General features: G+C 40.7%; 1 protein-coding gene across 4 annotated transcripts in view; it reads left to right on the top strand.

The window, feature by feature from the left end:
- The window catches only part of NNT (nicotinamide nucleotide transhydrogenase), a 111,002-nt gene continuing 93,514 nt past the window's right edge, over positions 1–17,488 (top strand). Inside the window, exons 1-5 of one of the 4 annotated variants that reach the window (XM_033179515.1) lie at positions 1–113; positions 6,451–6,654; positions 10,376–10,605; positions 12,952–13,169; positions 16,686–16,773. In XM_033179515.1, coding sequence (XP_033035406.1) covers positions 6,504–6,654; positions 10,376–10,605; positions 12,952–13,169; positions 16,686–16,773 — 687 coding nt within the window. In that variant the 5' untranslated portion in view covers positions 1–113; positions 6,451–6,503. Of the gene's footprint in view, positions 255–318; positions 658–6,450; positions 6,655–10,375; positions 10,606–12,951; positions 13,170–16,685; positions 16,774–17,488 lie in introns of those variants that run through there. The other 3 variants (XM_033179519.1, XM_033179517.1, XM_033179516.1) reach the window with 3 other exon arrangements.

The following is a 17,488-nucleotide window of genomic DNA, read 5'->3' as shown; positions in this document are numbered from 1 at the left end:
GGAAAATCAACGCCCCCATTCCCGCCCTTCACCAACCCTTCTCCGCCTGTTCCTTTCCCTTGGGTCCTTTCCTGTTACAGAAGTTCTGATTTTCCTAGACAGCTGGAGGAAAGGCAGGTACCCAGAGTGGAGTTATATTACCTGTTTGTTTGTTCTGATGGGACCCCAGAGAGGAATTCACGCTTTGTAACTGGTTCTTCAAGGGGAGAAGCAAATGTGTCCCTGAGAACTTCAGCTGCCGCGTTTGGTTCCAGGTTTGATTGACAAGGACTGGCAGAGGGAAAGAGCGGAGGCGGGGCGGGGGGCCGCGGGCCGAGGCAGACAAAGAGGTTTTGGCTGTCCCCGAGAGTGGAAGGGCCCCTGGGGGTAACTAGCCTTTGAACTCAAAGGGGGCATTTCGTGAGGTCGCCTTTTGGTCCGGAGAGCGCGCGGCGATCGGGTGGAGGGGGCCTGGCGGGAAGAAAGCCGGGGCGGGGAAGGGGCGCGGGCCGAGGTGGGAGCAGAGCTGCAGTCACGTGGCCGCCCGCAGCCGCGGAGTTGGGGCTGTTCTTCCGGGTTGGAGGCTCAGCGCCGCGGGGCCCAAGTCCGGGTCTGTCAGCGCAACGTCCCCTCGCGGCCCGCAGGGCACAGCCCAAGGCTGTCAGCCTCCTGGCCCAGGTAAGCGCGGCGGCACTGGCGGGTGCCGGCAGCTGGGGCGCGCGCCTAGGGCGCAGCTGGGAAAGAGGCTCGGGCCTTCCCTGAAGACCAGGGCCCTCGCCTGGAGAGAGACCTGTCAAAGAGCAAAGGGGGGCGGGGTCGGCGGTGTCCTGGGCGCAGGGTGCACTGGGGTGTCCGCAGGCCGCAGACTTAAATGGGGAAGAAGAACCGTGCCTCTTGGGGTCCCTTTCTCGTTTCCTGCTAGGGAGATGTCGCAGGGAGTGGGCGGGTGGATTTGGGAACTGGGCCCCCGCAGAGGGGCAGGGAATGAGGCGGCAGCCCTGCAGGTGCAGATATTTGTAGCTTTGGGGGACAGCGAGAGTCGTACGGCGTCATTTCGGCCTGCAAGATGGGGGCTGGTGGAGAGGGAGGTCATAGAGGACTTTCGATGGGCGGTTCACCCAGAGAGGTGGCAGCTGGATGCACCTGAGGTATGCTTGACCCTTGAGGGAGTTCGGAGAGGGTGTCCGGCTGGGGACATAGGAGATTGCGAGCACAAATTGTGAGTGTGAGTCGGGGCGGTCTGGCGGTGGTGTTTCCAAGTTTCTGGGGCCTAGGCTGGTGAGGAGGAAGAGACAGCGGAGAGGGCGACCTGGGCAGAGCTAGTTCAAACTCAACAGCCGGAATGACTATTTGCAGCCCCGGCCAATCGGCTTCCTAGGGAGGTTATAAATAGCGGTCTCCTGCAGATGCCAGCGGGCGGCAGTTAGTTGCTGAGCAAGGGGCGGCACCGGTGGCAGTAGCCGGTGGCTTTGGGTGACACCGGTGGCTTTGGGTGAGGTCACGGCGCCTGCTAGCCGAAGCTGGCTCAGTAGGGTATTGTGTCCTTGCTGGTATGTCTCGCTTTTAAAAGCGTGACTTGTTTATGGTTGCCGGTGTCCTTTATTCACCCTGCGGTGCTGGCCAGTCCTTAGGTGGTCTGTTTGTCAGGAGTCTTGTAGGACAGACTTATTCGGAACAGCGCCTGGGGCTTAGGTGCCTACCTACTCTTCTTATTTAAAGTGTGCCCCTCATCTCCATTGTACCCCTTTTATTAGCAAACCTTGACTTTTTATTAACAGACAGTTTAGGATCACCTTCTTTCCAGCAGGTGCGCTCAGGCTGCTTACCTTTGCTGATAGAATCAGTTTTCCACAAGGCTACACAAACATTTCCTTTTCAAAGGAAATTTTCTGAAAATCCTTGGAAAATGTGCTCAATAGGTACTTAGGCTTAAGGTTACCTAGCCCTATTCATTCATTCAATGATACTGACTTCCTCTGTGTTGTGCAAAGCACTGGGGGAGAGGTAATACCAAAGTGAATATAACAGCTCATAAGGATATTCTCAATCCTGGCAATGACCCTGAGAGGTAGGTGCTGTTATTTTATTTTTTCAAGCCTTGCTCTTTTGTCCAAGCTGGAGTACAGTGGCACAATCATGGCTCACTAGAGCCTGGAACTCCTGGGGTCAAGCGATTCTCCCACCTCAGACTCCCAAGTAGCTGGGACTTCAGGCTTGTACCACCATGCCCTGCTAATTAAGTGTTTTTTTTTTTCAGCAATGGGGGTCTCACTGTGTTGCCCAGGCTAGTCTTGAACTCTTGGCCTCAAGCGGTCCTCCCCACTAGCCTCCCAAAGAGATGGCATTATAGGCAAGCCACCACCCTGGCTGGGTGCTGTTATTCCCCATTTTAAAGATAAGGAAATTGGCCGGGCGCGGTGGCTCAAGCCTGTAATCCCAGCACTTTGGGAGGCCGAGACCATCCTGGCTAACACGGTGAAACCCCGTCTCTACTAAAAATACAAAAACTAGCCGGGCGAGGTGGCGGGCGCCTGTAGTCCCAGCTACTCGGGAGCCTGAGGCAGGAGAATGGCGTAAACCCGGGAGGCGGAGCTTGCAGTGAGCTGAGATCTGGCCACTGCACTCCAGTCCGGGCGACAAAGCGAGACTCCGCCTCAAAAAAAAAAAAAAAAAAAAGGAAATTAAGTACAGAGAAGTTAAGTGACTTCCCAAGGTCACACAGCCAATAAGTTGTAGAGTGGGGGTTTCCAATCCACAGATCCGGAGCTGACTCTCTTAAATATCTGTAGTATCCTCCCTCTGTAGGTTGGGTGCTTGCCCTCAAGGATTTTAATATCTAATAGGGAAATAGCCCATATAAGTTACATTAGACATACATATGAAAGCAATGCTGAAAAAGTTGTGTTTTTTTCCCCCCTAATTTTGACTTATAAAGTTTTTTTCTTATTGCTTCAAAGCCACAGGAGCACATGGATAAATGAGAGCTTTACAGTGAAGATGGAGGAAAATGTGATTATTAAGATGGGGTATTGTCTTTCATATAAACCTGTACAGGCCAATGATAAAATAGCTTAAATATTCTCTATCTTTCTGGGCCATTTGTATTTGGTTTAGACTTAGTGATATGTACTGCTCTCGCCAAGAAATGACCTCCTGATCTCTGCCCTGTATGTTCATAGTTGAATCAAGTGGAATTTTTCACAGAAATTGGCCTATGAAGGCTTTTCAGCCAGGGATCTGCTGAACATCAAATTACCATTTTCCAAGTCGTAGGAACAAATTTTCCAGATTTCAGGCCATGAAATAGGACTTCAGTTTTATAACATTACAAAGTTTCATCTAATCGTAAAACTTCTAGAGCCTAAAATGGCCTTTGAAACCTGTGCTTTTTTTATAGTTGAGCTAACTGAGGCACAGGGAGGTTCAGGTTGAACCGTAAGTGAGTGGCAGATTTGGACAACACAGGACTCTATAAAGCTCAGTTCACTCTTTTGCTGATGAGGTCTGGGAACTCTTGGTCAGCTCTATAAAAATGGTGGTTGTTGGGGAGTTGGGATGATCCAAGAAGAGAAACTTGGGTAAGCAGGGAGGTTGGGATAGGAGTAGGTCACTCAGTAATGGTAGGGGAAAAAAATCTCACTCAAGACAAGAATAATCTTTTACACATCTTTGCATCTCCCTTAGTTCTTGGTGTAGATTCGGTAGAGGTTTTGAATATGTAGCTGAATTTTGAACTAATTTTCTCTTTATTCTCAGCCATGATAACTCTAGATGTGACCCATGAATGAATGAGTAGGGTATTTTTGGGACTTCAGAATACTTTAGGACTGAAATGAAATGACATGATGTGTGGAAACACTTTGAACATGTAAAACTGTCTGTCCAAATGCAAAGAATTATTCATACATATTTTCAATTGCATGCCAAAACACATCTTGCATTCTTTCTTCCTTAGCTATTTTTCATTTGATTCTCTTCATCTCAAATGGCTTTCCCTTCCTTTTCTGAGCTCTCAAAGAGATCACAATCTCATTCTTTGATCCTTCAAAGGACTCTGAGCTTGTGTTACTCTACTTTGTAGTATTATTATTTGTTGACTTCTTATCTCCAGGAAAATTTCAGTTTGATTCTACAAGTGCTTCTTAATGGCAAAACTCTGCCCTTGGTTTATATTTGTTGAATTAAGGGGCATCTTATGAATAAATGCTCTCTGGATTAAAAATTTCCATTACCAATGATGCTTTCTGGTATTTTAAAGATGTTTCTTCAGGAAGTTGTGGTAGCAGGTTTTTTTTTTTTTTTTTTTTTTTGAGACAGAGTCTTGCTCTGTTGCCCAGGCTGGCAGGCTGGAGTGTAGTGGCATGTTCTCGGCTCACTGCAACCTTCGCCTCACAAGTTCAAGTGATTCTCGTGCCTCAGCCTCATGAGTAGCTGTGGCTACAGGTGTACACTGTCACTTCTGTTAGGCCTCTGAGCCCAAACTAAGCCATCATAACCCCTGTGACCTGCACGTATTTATCCAGGTGGCCTGAAGCAACTGAAGAACCACAAAAGAAGTGAAAATGGTCAGTTCCTGCCTTAACTGATGACATTCCACCATTGTGATTTGTTCGTGCCCCACCCTAACTGATTAATTGACCTTGTGACATTCCTTCTTCTGGGCAGTGAGTCTCAGGAGCTCTCCACTGAGCACCTTGTGACACCCCCCCCCGCCACTGCCTATAAGAGAAAACCTCCTTTAACTGTAACTTTCCACCACCTACCCAAATCCTATAAAACTGCCTCACCCCTGTCTCCCTTTGTTGACTCTCTTTTCGGACTCAGCCCACTTGTACCCAAGTGAAAATAAACAACCTTGTTGCTCACCCAAAGCCTGTTTGGTGGTCTCTTCACATGGACGGACGCGCGTAACAATGCCCGGCTAATTCTTTGCATTTTTAGTAGATACGAGGTTTTGCCATGTTGACCAGGCTGGTCTTGAACTGCTGAGCTCAGGCAATCCACCTGCCAACACCTCCCAAAGTGCTAAGATTACAGGCATGAGCCACCATGCTTGGCCAGTGGCAGCAGTTCTGAAATTAAAAATGAGCTAAGTCTTTCTCCCTCTGGAGTCTGGAAGAAGTTTTACGGAGCCTACTAGGATCAGGTGCTCAGTCCCGTGAGGGTCCACATGATGCAGCACAACTTACAGGCAGAGTTACCAGTGTTAGCTGAGTTTGGCTGATAAAGTTCTAAGTCCTTGGCTTCTTTCCATTCCTTTTTTTTTTTTTTTTTGAGACGGAGCCTCGCTCTGTCACCCAGGCTGGAGTGCAGTGGCGCAATCTCTGCTCACTGCAACCTCCACCTCCTGGGTTCAACCGATTCTCCTGCCTCAGCCTCCTGAGTAGCCAGGATTAGAAGTGCCAGCCACCAGGGCTGGCTAATTTTTGTATTTTTAGAAGAAACGGGGTTTCACCATGTTGGTCGGGCTGGTCTCAAACTCCTGACCTCGTGATCTGCCCACCTTGGCCTCTCAAAGTGCTGGGATTACAGGCATAAGTCACGGTGCCTGGCTTCTTTCCCTTCTTGAAAGAAAGAAGAGAAAGGTATGGAGGACCGTTGGGAATTATGGGGACAGCGGGAGTGCCTTTCATGCATCCCTGGGGATCTACTGAGGAATGTGGTGGAGGTGGAAGCCTGAAGCCTTAGTAACAGCAAAATCCAGTGACACTTCACCCAGCCTGGTTAGAACTGGCAAAAAGTGGCCATTTGTGAGAACCACTGACAAAAGGGTTCATCGTTATGGCCACATCTGCAAGCACAAGCCTATTTGATAAAGATACTATGGAATTTTTCTTTCTTTCTTCTTTTCTTAGAGTCATATGTCATGCTTGTTTAATTTTCTTGAGAGGTGCACTTGGCAAACATGAATCTTGTGTTCACTCAGTCAGCCTCAGTTCAGAGGTCTCAGTGGATAAGCATCCTGCTGCACTGAATAGGATGTCAGAGTATTCAGTATGACCTGGTGGCTAAATGTAAGTCACCATTGTACTGTACAGTATTTTAGGTAATTTAAGGGAAATTCAAAGGTAACTGAATTACATGCAGTTTTTGCTGGACATGCTGACTTAGAAGATAACTTTCACGTAAAATATGACTTGATTCTGTAGCAATATGTATGTGTATTTAAGCTTTCCAGCTACATTAGGGATCAAATAGATTATATGACCTAGGTTTGGAATTGAATAGTGAGTTTAGAACTCCAATTTTAGTGGGAAAATGGATTCCAAGTTTTAAATGCCTGAACTGGAAAACGAATTTTGAGCATCTTCTGTAAGTAAGAAACTTGGCAAATAAAATTCTTTGTAGATGTCTACATACAGCTGTTATAGTTCAAGCTCTTTAGATTAGTATTTTTAAAATGTTTTTCATGTTTAAAAGACAGATAGTTTTTTTCTTGGCATATAAACATCCTATTTTCTTTTTTCTTAGTGATTTGCCTTGAAGGAAACTGGGGAGTCAGAAAATTGGGAACTCATATCAGCATGGCAAACCTACTGAAAACACTGGTGACTGGCTGCTCGTGTCCTTTACTTAGCAATTTGGGGTCCTGTAAGGGTCTACATGTGAAGAAGGATTTTTTACGAACATTTCATACTCACCAAGAACTGTGGTGTAAAGCGCCTGTAAAACCAGGTAAAGTCTCACTTCAGTGATTGTAAATGAAACCTTCAAGTCATAGGAACTAATAGATCTGATGATCAATAAAAGGAAAAGCCATGTAGTTTTTTTTTTTTTTTTTTTTCCTGAGACGGAGTTTTGCTCTGTCCCCCAGGCTGGAGTGCAGTGGCGCGATCTCGGCTCACTGCAAACTCCACTTCCCAGGTTCACATCATTCTCCTGCCTCAGTCTCCCGAGTGGCTGGGACTACAGGTGCCCGCCACCACACCTGGCTATATTTTTTGTATTTTTAGTAGAGATGGGGATTCACCATGTTAGCCAAGATGGTCTCGATCTCCTGACCTCGTGATCCACCCGTCTCGGCCTCCCAAAGTGCTGCGATTACAGGCGTGAGCCACCATGTCCAGCCAAAGCCATGTAGTTTTATGGCCTGGTGCTTGTGAGTGATCATTTTAAACAAAAAATAAGTAAGTGCTATCTTGTGTTTTCCATGTACTATAGACGTTCCTGATTTCCAGCAGTAACAGAGAAGAGAAGGTAATAGAAAAAACAAACGAAAAAGATAAACCAGTTGACTTGTCCCTGGAGCCTATTGCTCATAGTAACCATTTCTCCTAGAAGCCCTTTCTAATTTCTTGTTAGTATTTGAGAATTGTACCATATACAGCTCAACTTTGCTCAGGAATTAGGAATTAAGTATATTAATTGGTCTACATTAATGCTTTCCAATTTAATAAGTAGCAATTTGATTGCAGTTGCTCAGGTCAGAAACCTTGGAGTCATTCTACATTCTCCTAGTAGGTATGGGTCAGCTCTATCTCATATCTATAATCTGTCCTCTTCTTGCCATTGCTACTTTTATCATCTTGGTCCAAGCCATCATCATCTGTCACCTGTACTGATGCACCAGTCTTCTAAACGGTCTCTGTGCTTTTTACCTCTGCCCCCTACAGTCTGTTCTACACAGGACAGTGAGAATAATCTTTTTAAAATGTACAGTCAGGTCACTCCTTAACTCAAAATTTGCCATTTGCTTCCTAGCTCTTACAGAGGAAGATCTGAAGTCTTCCAGTGGCCTACAAGGCCTTCCCTGATAGGATGTCTACTTGCTTCTGTTCTGGGGTACAGGCCAGAAGGAGGAGAGGCTAAAAGGGGCCCTTCTAAACCAAGTCAACTCTGTTTCATCAGTCTTGCCCAAAGACCATCCCAGTACTTCTGTCACTTCACTTCACTGTCCAGAACTCAGACGTGTAGCTGTTTATAGCTGTAAGGGAGACTTGGACATTTTGTCTTTTATTCTAGATGGCAGTGTACCCAGCTAAAAATGGCATTTTCTTATTAAGGTGGAGGAACAGGATGGATATTTGGGGGGCAACCTTTGTCACATAGAATAATGCCCTCTTTTGTTTTTTAAGTTTGTAGGACTATTTGTCTATTCATTAAGGACCCCTAAACTGCTAGGTGTTTTGAGATCTTATGTCTGCCTTGAATAGATTTTATAGCCTCTTTTCTTATTCTCAGATGACAAGTCACAATTGGCAGGGTATCTGTCCCTATAAGCCTCCAACTTTATCTTCAGATGCTTTCTTTTAAACTGCTCTGGAAAGCCAGATTATCCTGTGTGATAAAATTGTGTATAAAATAAAGGTAAATAACTGTGTTGAAGACATGAATACTGTCCTTGTGAGTAAATCCATGGACATCAAGATCTCTATATTGATTATGTATAAGACACTTTTGTTTAATTTCTGGTTCTTCACTATTTCCCAATTATTTTTATCTCTGAAAGATAAGGAGTCTGTGTTTTCCTTAATATAACCATAAGTTCATTACCATATTGAAAAGTGTAGTAAGTAATTCCATCTATAGTCAGTATTCATATTTTTTTAATTGCTCCTTCCTTCCCTCCTTCCTTCCTTCCTTACCTTCTTTCCTTCCTTCCTTCCTTCCTTCCTTCCTTTTTCTTTACAGTTGGCTTGTTCAAAGAGTGATCCAAACAGGGTCCACACACATTTGCTATGTCTCTTTTGTCTATAAGTTCCCCTCTTCTTTTTTCCTTTTAATATACTGAAGAATTTCATTGTTGCTCTGTAGAATTTACAGCATTCTAGGTTTGGTTGATTGAATTATCTTGGTATTGTTTAGCCAGTTTCTCTGTCCCTTGTATGTGCTCAAATCATCTCTTATTTGGTCAGTGGAAGCCCTTTCACATTGGCTTCTAAATCCTTTTGACATGGCTTCAGTCATCTTTGGTGGCTTCCTTGCTTTTGCCATGTAGAGCCTGACAATTTGAGGTTGTCAGATAAATGAACTTGAGATAAGTGTATGTGATTGAGCTTTGTATGTCAATCCAAATATTTGCCAGCTTTCTATTATTTTCCTCCCTCTCCTTCAAGTAAGGAGTAAGATTCAGCATTATTTGCCTTTTGTGTACTGTAAATTATTACTATATAGGTAGTGTGGAATCTAAGACAGTGTTCAAATTCAGGTCTAGGTTGACTTAATTTCTCTAAGGTCTTACTTAATAAGTTACTCTGTAGGGATAATTTTATTCATTTTGAAATTATACATATTCAGATCTTAGGTTGCAAGAATGGGTTTCCTAAGCTTTAATAAACCTTAGATAGAAACAGATACTCTTCATTAAAAAATGTCTATGCTGCATATTAAGTAAAACATCAGGAGAAACTGATATCCTATAGCCAAAGACGGTCTGAACCATATCTAAATATAAGATTGTACTATATAGGCTTTTTTGGGTTGCAAGAAAGGGAATCACATCAGATTATATTTTGTGATGAGGATTTGCTATGTGGATTCTTGGCAAGTGTGAGGGCCCAGAAACCCCCCATCTACTCCTTGGATAAGCGGAATGTTATTTGTGGAATTCATGGCTGTGACCCATCTTCTCTCTTTAAATATCTACTACTGATGTTTCTGCCACTGTTACTGCTGACCTCCCTTTGATTACCTCGTAGCTGTGCTTACAAATAACATTTGCACTGATCTACTCTCCTTGTCCCTTTCTCTGGGTCTCCCATTCAAACTCCTTGAGAGAGAACCCAGTGGGTTGAGTAGTCACTGGCCAACATATAGTGTCCTTGGACAGAGTTCCTGTCTAAGTGATCTCATAAGGTGCAGCTGCTAGTTTTCCTCATCTGCCCTGTAGATGATTGTCCTTGACACAGTTGCTGATCCCTCGTCTAAGTGGCTGAGTGTGTAAAATCTTAAGATACAACACTTAGAAATTTATGAGGCATTGTCTGTGGCCAAATTGCCTGGAAGGGAACTTTGAGTGTGGCAGGCCATCAAAATGTCTAGGATACAGTTGTTCTTCAAAATAGCTAATTACTTCCATTTTTGTTAAAAGTAAGGACAATGAGACCATAACCGGAAGGGCTTAGTTGAAGAGTGGAATCAGCATGTGGAGAGATCTCTAAACCCACTTTTTTTCGCCTATAAATCAACTAAGTTTGGTATATTCCTTGAAGAAAGCCAATTGATTAAATAAAATATTCAGAAGTTTCAGAAGACTAGGCATAAAAGTTTCTTATCCTCTATCAAAAAAGTCAAAGAATTGTAAGTATGAATCAGGAACATCATTCTGAACAGCAGGTTGCATGTGTGGTGTATTTTGAAGAAAAGATTGCCCCTTTCAGTTTTCTGAAAACTGTTTTTAAACATTCTTTGTTTTTTACCAAATGTATTCTTTTTTTTTGCCTTTGCTTGTTTATAGGAATTCCATATAAGCAACTGACTGTTGGAGTCCCCAAAGAGATATTCCAAAATGAGAAGCGAGTGGCATTGTCTCCTGCTGGCGTTCAGACCTTGGTCAAGCAGGGTTTTAATGTTGTCGTGGAATCTGGTGCGGGCGAAGCTTCCAAGTTCTCAGATGATCACTATAGAGCGGCAGGTGCCCAAATCCAAGGGGCAAAGGAAGCGCTGGCTTCTGATTTGGTGGTCAAAGTAATTATTCCTTTTGCCTCTCCCATTTATAGCATGCTAACTTTTAAAAATCTTTCCATAGAAAAATTAAATTACTTTCTCTGGAGTTATACCTTTTCCTGTTTTCAAATAGTGTATTTTTCTCAAAGAAATGATTGCATGTTGTCATATTCTTCATACTCCAGTAAAACTTTTATCAGACAATATGATCTATGTTTAACCATGAGGAGAGAAATAGTGATCTTCATTTTTACATTTGCTATATGAACATTTTCTGTTAATTGGCTAGGAAAAATTCGTTCTACATGGTCCATATATATCCAGAATACCCACACGGGAACATTTACTGCTAGAATGGAAAGAAGATGTGGAACTTAGTCTGGGACTGAATGTTCAGTAATCTTCTGACACCTGAAGGCACAATGATTTACACTGACATAAGTGCTATTTCTAGAGAGGGCATGATTATTTTGGAGAAAGCAGCTTTGGGCTGAGTGGCAAGTAGCTTTACCTACTTTAAAATAAGTTCTTAAGGTAATATATAACAGAAATCTGTATACTAAAGGACTTGAGAATTAAAAGATGAAATAAAAAATCCTTTAGAGTAAGGGGAAGAGACTGTATCAAGGGTCTAGCACAGATGATAACTAGAATTGAGCATTAAATTAAATGCTAAGCCTCCTGCAACCAAGGCAAACAGGGAAGTAACTCACTTTTTTCAGGAAATACAAGCTTTTTTTCTACATTAATTTCTATGAGGTATCAATCACATAGTTTTTTTATTTCCTTACATAAAATCCACTGAATAACTTGACAAAATCCTAACACTTGACGGGTGGTTTTTGCTAATGTTACAAAACCAATTTTTGCTATTGAAAGTTAATAGCAAAATTTGTGGTATGGGGGTTAACTGCAACTCAGCTAAAGCTTTTTAAAGGTTTAAGTTTACAAATACTTGGTGATATAACTAGATATATAGTAAAATTACTTAAAGAGAAGTATAATTCATTCTCGTATATATTCTAGAGATCATCTTTTGAGATGTCTTGAAAAAGCCCTATAAGGGTGTTTACATTTTAGAAATGCTATGTGTTCCTTTTAGGGATTCACAATGTATATAAGCAGTTAATGGTGTGCTCAGAAATACTGTAACATAGAATACTATATGACCTTGTACAGTACTAGCATTAATAAACTTCTTGATCTTGGGGGCCTCTCGTTTGAGCCAAGTCTGTTAATATCCTGAGGAGCGCATTCAGGGAAACATTCTATTGGCTTGACTTAGATGACAACGGTCTCAGCTGAGCATTTGATAGGGGCCAGTAGAATCAATTCAGAGTTGTTTTCTAACTTTTACTAAATCTATGTTATAGATTTTCTTGGAGGAAAAGTAGACCTTGTCAGAGAGCCTTAATTAAAGTCCAGAACCTAGAAATATGCATCACCAGATCAACATGAATGAAATGGGAATAGCAGACAAAGGTGTCTCATAGGTAAATTGAGGTGAAATGCTGTGAGATAAACTTATTGACCCAATGTTTGCATTTGTATTTAAAACATAAGTCCCAGAGGCTGTGTTTTCTGTGTTTACTTGCCTAAAAGCACTATTGCTAACTGGGAACTAATGAAATGGGATATTTTATTTGAAGGTTGATTTTAAACTTGGATATAAAACATATTTTAAAATATATTTAAAATGCAATTTTAAAAATTTGGCTTTAAAAAGTGGATATTGGAAACTTTCAAGCATATGAAGTGTGTATTCATTGACTTAGTTGATACTTCTTAACGTAACAAAATATATTGTAGCTTTTGACTTAAACCCAATTCAGCAAGGTTACTAGTGTGAATTGTGTTCATCTCTAAATAGTTACCTGGAATTTTAAAGTGACATAAATCTCTACTTAGTTTACAATGTTCTTAATGTCTCATCACTCCAAATATTTATGCTTGCCAAAATTAGCAAGGATTGAATCTTGCTTGAAGGATTGAACACACAACAAAACTTCCTGTCTGTTTATTCTAATATCTGTTAATATTACCAGAGTAATAAGTTTTGGGGACTGCAGGTTTGCTGGAGAGCTTCCATATATTTTTTTACCTCTCTGCAGTTAATTGTCAAACCAGTCTCAGTATCTTGTATTTCCCAGGTGTGTGTACCCTTTACTCAGACCAGTCCACAGGTCATTAGGCAGGGGAAAGATGGTATATGTCTGTGTGTGCTTTTTTAGTCAGAAATTTATTGATGGCAGATTTATTTCTGGAGTATTATTTAAGTCATGGCATATTATCTAAGTTTTCCTGTTTAGTTAAAAATATGATTAAGGTATTTATATTTTTAATCTGTGACTTGATTTTTTTTCCCAGGTGCGAGCCCCTATGATTAATCCAACATTAGGTGTTCATGAAGCTGACCTTTTAAAGACATCGGGAACACTGATTAGTTTTATTTACCCAGCCCAAAATCCAGAGTTGCTAAATAAACTTTCCCAAAGAAAAACTACAGTTCTGGCAATGGACCAGGTTCCAAGAGTTACAATTGCTCAGGGATATGATGCACTAAGCTCCATGGCCAACATTGCAGGGTAGGTTCTTTTCCATTTCAGTTGAGCAAAAGCACAATGGTGCTACAGAAACCTTCACACTGTAGCTCTTCTCTTTTACAGTGATTTTACTTGTAATTGTTGTTGTAGATTGCAGCCTTTTGAGAGTGCATTTAAATTATTTTTGACTCTTTTTACTGTTTTACAGTAATTAGATAGGAAATGAACTCTATTATATATTCCTTTTTAATCTTATTGAGTAGAAGAGTAGCAATGTTTCCATCCACCAAAGCAAATAGCTGTCAGATTATTTGTATGAGGAACACACTATATTTCATATGTGTGTGTGTACATGTATATATCAGGTTGAAGTTACTGTTTTCATGGGTCAAAAATGGTTGAATAGTGACAATTTCATGTGGTTAAATTAATATGCATATATTAGTGGATTTACCATCTTAATTAGGTTTTGCTTAGGTAAATTTATAAAATATTTAAAGAATAGGAGAAAGGTCTGGACTAGAGGAAGTTTCATCTGATGTCAAAACCCATATTGATAACTGAGGGCTATGTCTTCTACCTTTAAGGTCAAGATGATAATACGCTTCATTTGCCCAATAGCACCAATACATTCTCTGTTGATTGCCTGGGGTACTATGTTGAGAAGGACTTTTTTTTTTTTTTTTTTGAGACTGAGTCTTGCTCTGTCGCTCAGGCTGGAGTGCAGTGGCCAGATCTCAGCTCACTGCAAGCTCCGCCTCCCGGGTTTACGCCATTCTCCTGCCTCAGCCTCCCGAGTAGCTCGGATTACAGGTGCCCGCCACCTCGCCCGGCTAGTTTTTTATATATATATTTTTTTAGTAGAGACGGGGTTTCCCCGTGTTAGCCAGGATGGTCTTGATCTCCTGACCTCGTGATCCGCCGTCTCGGCCTCCCAAAGTGCTGGGATTACAGGCTTGAGCCACCGCGCCCGGCCATATGTTGAGAAGGATTCTAAGGCCCATTCTGCTTGGAGGAATGTGGCTATGATTGAGTAATCATGCCTGCCATGGGTGAGGGACAGGAATAGCTGCATGAACGCAGTGTACTGCTGACTTTGCCTTAAAGGGTGGGAACAATCTGGAAATGGGATAATGCTTATGAAGCAACTTCTCTAAGAAACTAATTAAATAAGATTTTAAGCATGACAACTATTAGTAGTTGACAATTTGCTAATATTAATGAAGCACAAAGAAAATCTTTTAAAAAAAATGCATAAAAGGCACTAACATGACTAACATGAATAAAGCCTTTTATAACCTGACACATAAGCAGAAAGTTTTCTTAGGTTTTATATTTTAGCATAGGAAATATGTCATAGATTCTACTTTGTGTTTTTAGCTGCACGCTTTTAAATTTATTTAGCCTAATGTGACTTAAAATTTTATCTAGAAAATGTATAATGTTAAGTTTTAAGGGTGCTGTTGATTCTGAAATGTACTTATGTGAAAGAATATCAAAACCAGTCACTCTAGATCAAGTGGTTTTAGCTGTTGAATCTTTTGAGCAAATGAAATATTATGAGACAATATAAATAAATCCAATAAGAGCTGAGTAGTTTTGGGTACACTGAGTATGACAGGATTGTGTAGAAACATTCCTACTCTCCATCTCATCCACTATGGTCCCAGATTTGTCTGAAGTTTAAACCTTCAGGGACCCAGGGATCACAATTTGAGGAATCACTGTTTTATGTCCTGAGCTGATATGTGCAGAGATCATAGTGTAAAAGGAATAATCTAGTATACATATCCATACAATGTATGATAAATCATTATCTGTCTCATTCATACACACAGCCATATTACAGTGAAGATGTGCTGCTTCCACTTCATTACTGTTCATTCTGAACTTCTTGCTGTCATGAAGAAAATGTCCAATTTATTAACTTTTTTCACTATAAATGTTTTCTTGTACATTTCCTGTGTAATCAACCTCCTTTTGTGATTTATTTTTCAGAATAGCAACTGAATCTTTTAGAGCATTAATTCCACAATTAATTTCTTACAGTGGCCTTTGAATCTTTGTCATATTTGCCCATTAAAAATTGCTGTCACTTGAATTCAGAAGAGCAACAGATAACATAATCTCTAAAGTATTATTTTTTGCTCCAGTATGATTAACTTAATAATGGTGACTTTATATGTTTTTTTTTTTTTTTTTTTTTTTTTTTTTTTTTGAGGCGGTGTCTCACTCTGTCGCCCGGACTGGAGTGCAGTGGCCGGATCTCAGCTCACTGCAAGCTCCGCCTCCCGGGTTCACGCCATTCTCCTGCCTCAGCCTCCCGAGCAGCTGGGACTACAGGCGCCCGCCACCTCGCCCAGCTAGTTTTTTTTGTATTTTTAGTAGAGACGGGGTTTCACCGTGTTAGCCAGGATGGTCTCGATCTCCTGACCTCGTGATCCGCCCGTCTCGGCCTCCCAAAGTGCTGGGATTACAGGCTTGAGCCACCGCGCCTGACTTTATATGTTTTTGCATCACTTATTATATCAAGTATTATTATGTAAAAATATGATCAGGGAGAAGATTTTCTTGTCACCTAGCAGGGGAGTTTTAATAGTTGCTTTATAATATTGAGCCAGTGTATATATTACCAAGTAAGAATGCAAAAGTGCCTTTTACATATAAAATAGTATGAAAATTATTTGATTTATTAAATAGTTTGTTTCTTTGGCTAAAACACTTGACTGAGCATTTTCTATGTGACAGGCTTTATGCCAAGTGTTTCACCTGCATTATCTCATTTAGTCCTCATGACCCTAAAACATAGATGCTTTTTGTCCTCACTTTATAGATGAGGAAACCAAGGTTTAGAAAATTTTAAAAATTTGCCCAAGATCACAAAGGCAATCAGTCAGTATATCTGAAAATCCCATACTTTGAAACATTAGAGATCAAGGGAAGTGTTTCTTCTGTTCTCCAAGGTTGGAATCTTATTATGTACAAGCCTATGGATGACCTAATTTTTTTTTATTTTAAAGATTTTCCCCCCATTACCTAAGCACTACCTAGTCATCAAAGAAGATTTGGACAATATAGTAAAGTAAGTGTGAAGGATGTATAGTCCTAGCACCCAAAGAAAACCATTGTTAGTATTTTCCTATCTTTCATTCATTACATTTTCTATTATGTTCTACAGTACTTGTTATGAAGAGGGTGGGTGCATAATGGATAAGAGAGTGCCTCTGTAGGCAGGCTACCTGTGTTAGACTTCTGGCTCTACCATTTCCTAGCTGAGTGACCTTGGGCAAGTCTCTCATTCTGTATCTCAGTTTTCTCACCTATGGGATGAAGATACTAATTGTACCTATCCATAGGCTTGTTGTGAAAATTAAAGGAGCAAGTATATATACAACACTTAGAACTGTTTTTGACACATAGTACATACTATATAAATATTAGTGATTATTCTTTGACAAAACTTCATTGATAACTTATGATGATATGTGAGTCTGAGATCTCTCCTTTTATAGATTTATTTATTTATTTATTTATTTATTTATTTATTTATTTTTAAAGTTATAAGGCTGTTGTCCTAGCAGCAAATCATTTTGGACGTTTTTTTACTGGTCAGATCACAGCTGCTGGAAAAGTTCCTCCAGCTAAGGTAGGTACAACTTTTAATGTTTCTTTATAATATGCATTGATTAAAGGAAAGGGGATGTATAGTCTCAAAATATAGTTATTTAAAAATTTTTATATGTTAACCTCACATTGATGACTTTTTGGTGTGTATGAATATTTCATGAAGCCTCAAAGCTTAACGTTTAAGATTGCTAGAAAAAAATGAACTTTGACTTTCTGAAAGTTCTAGTCTTTTCTGTTTTTTAACTTACTAATTTGAATTTTTAAAAGAATTTTGGATAACTTGTCCTCTGTAGCCTATATATTGTTAATTTTTTAAAACAAATCTTCAAGATACCATTCTGAAGATTCTGGGTTTCTCAATTTTTGCAACATTTTGGCACATATACAAGGTATTTTTGGTTTCTTTACTTCTTGCCAATTTTTGGATCAAGAAGACAGGAAATGGGAGGTGGTGTAATCAGGGTATTTGGCGGAGAGAAAGGGTGCCAGTTTCTTTAATCTACACTGATAGCAGAAAGGAGCAGTTAATGATGAGAGGTGACGATGGCTTGCTGAAAGAATAGGAGGTCATATTGTGATCCTTCAATCCTATGTACACTCAGTAACAATGGAAATCCTGAGGCTAGGTGTCTTAGTCCATTTTGTGTTACTAAAAGAGAATACCTAAGACTGGGTAATTTATTTAAAAAAAGAGGTTTGTTTGGCTCATAATTCTGGTAGCTGGAAAGTTCAAG

Source organism: Trachypithecus francoisi, unplaced genomic scaffold, assembly GCF_009764315.1.
Source record: "Trachypithecus francoisi isolate TF-2019V2 unplaced genomic scaffold, Tfra_2.0 Lachesis_group2, whole genome shotgun sequence".
Classification (NCBI taxonomy): Eukaryota; Metazoa; Chordata; class Mammalia; order Primates; family Cercopithecidae; genus Trachypithecus; species Trachypithecus francoisi.
The sequence above is the reverse complement of the archived record's forward strand: the minus strand, read 5'-3'. Positions and strand labels throughout refer to the sequence as shown.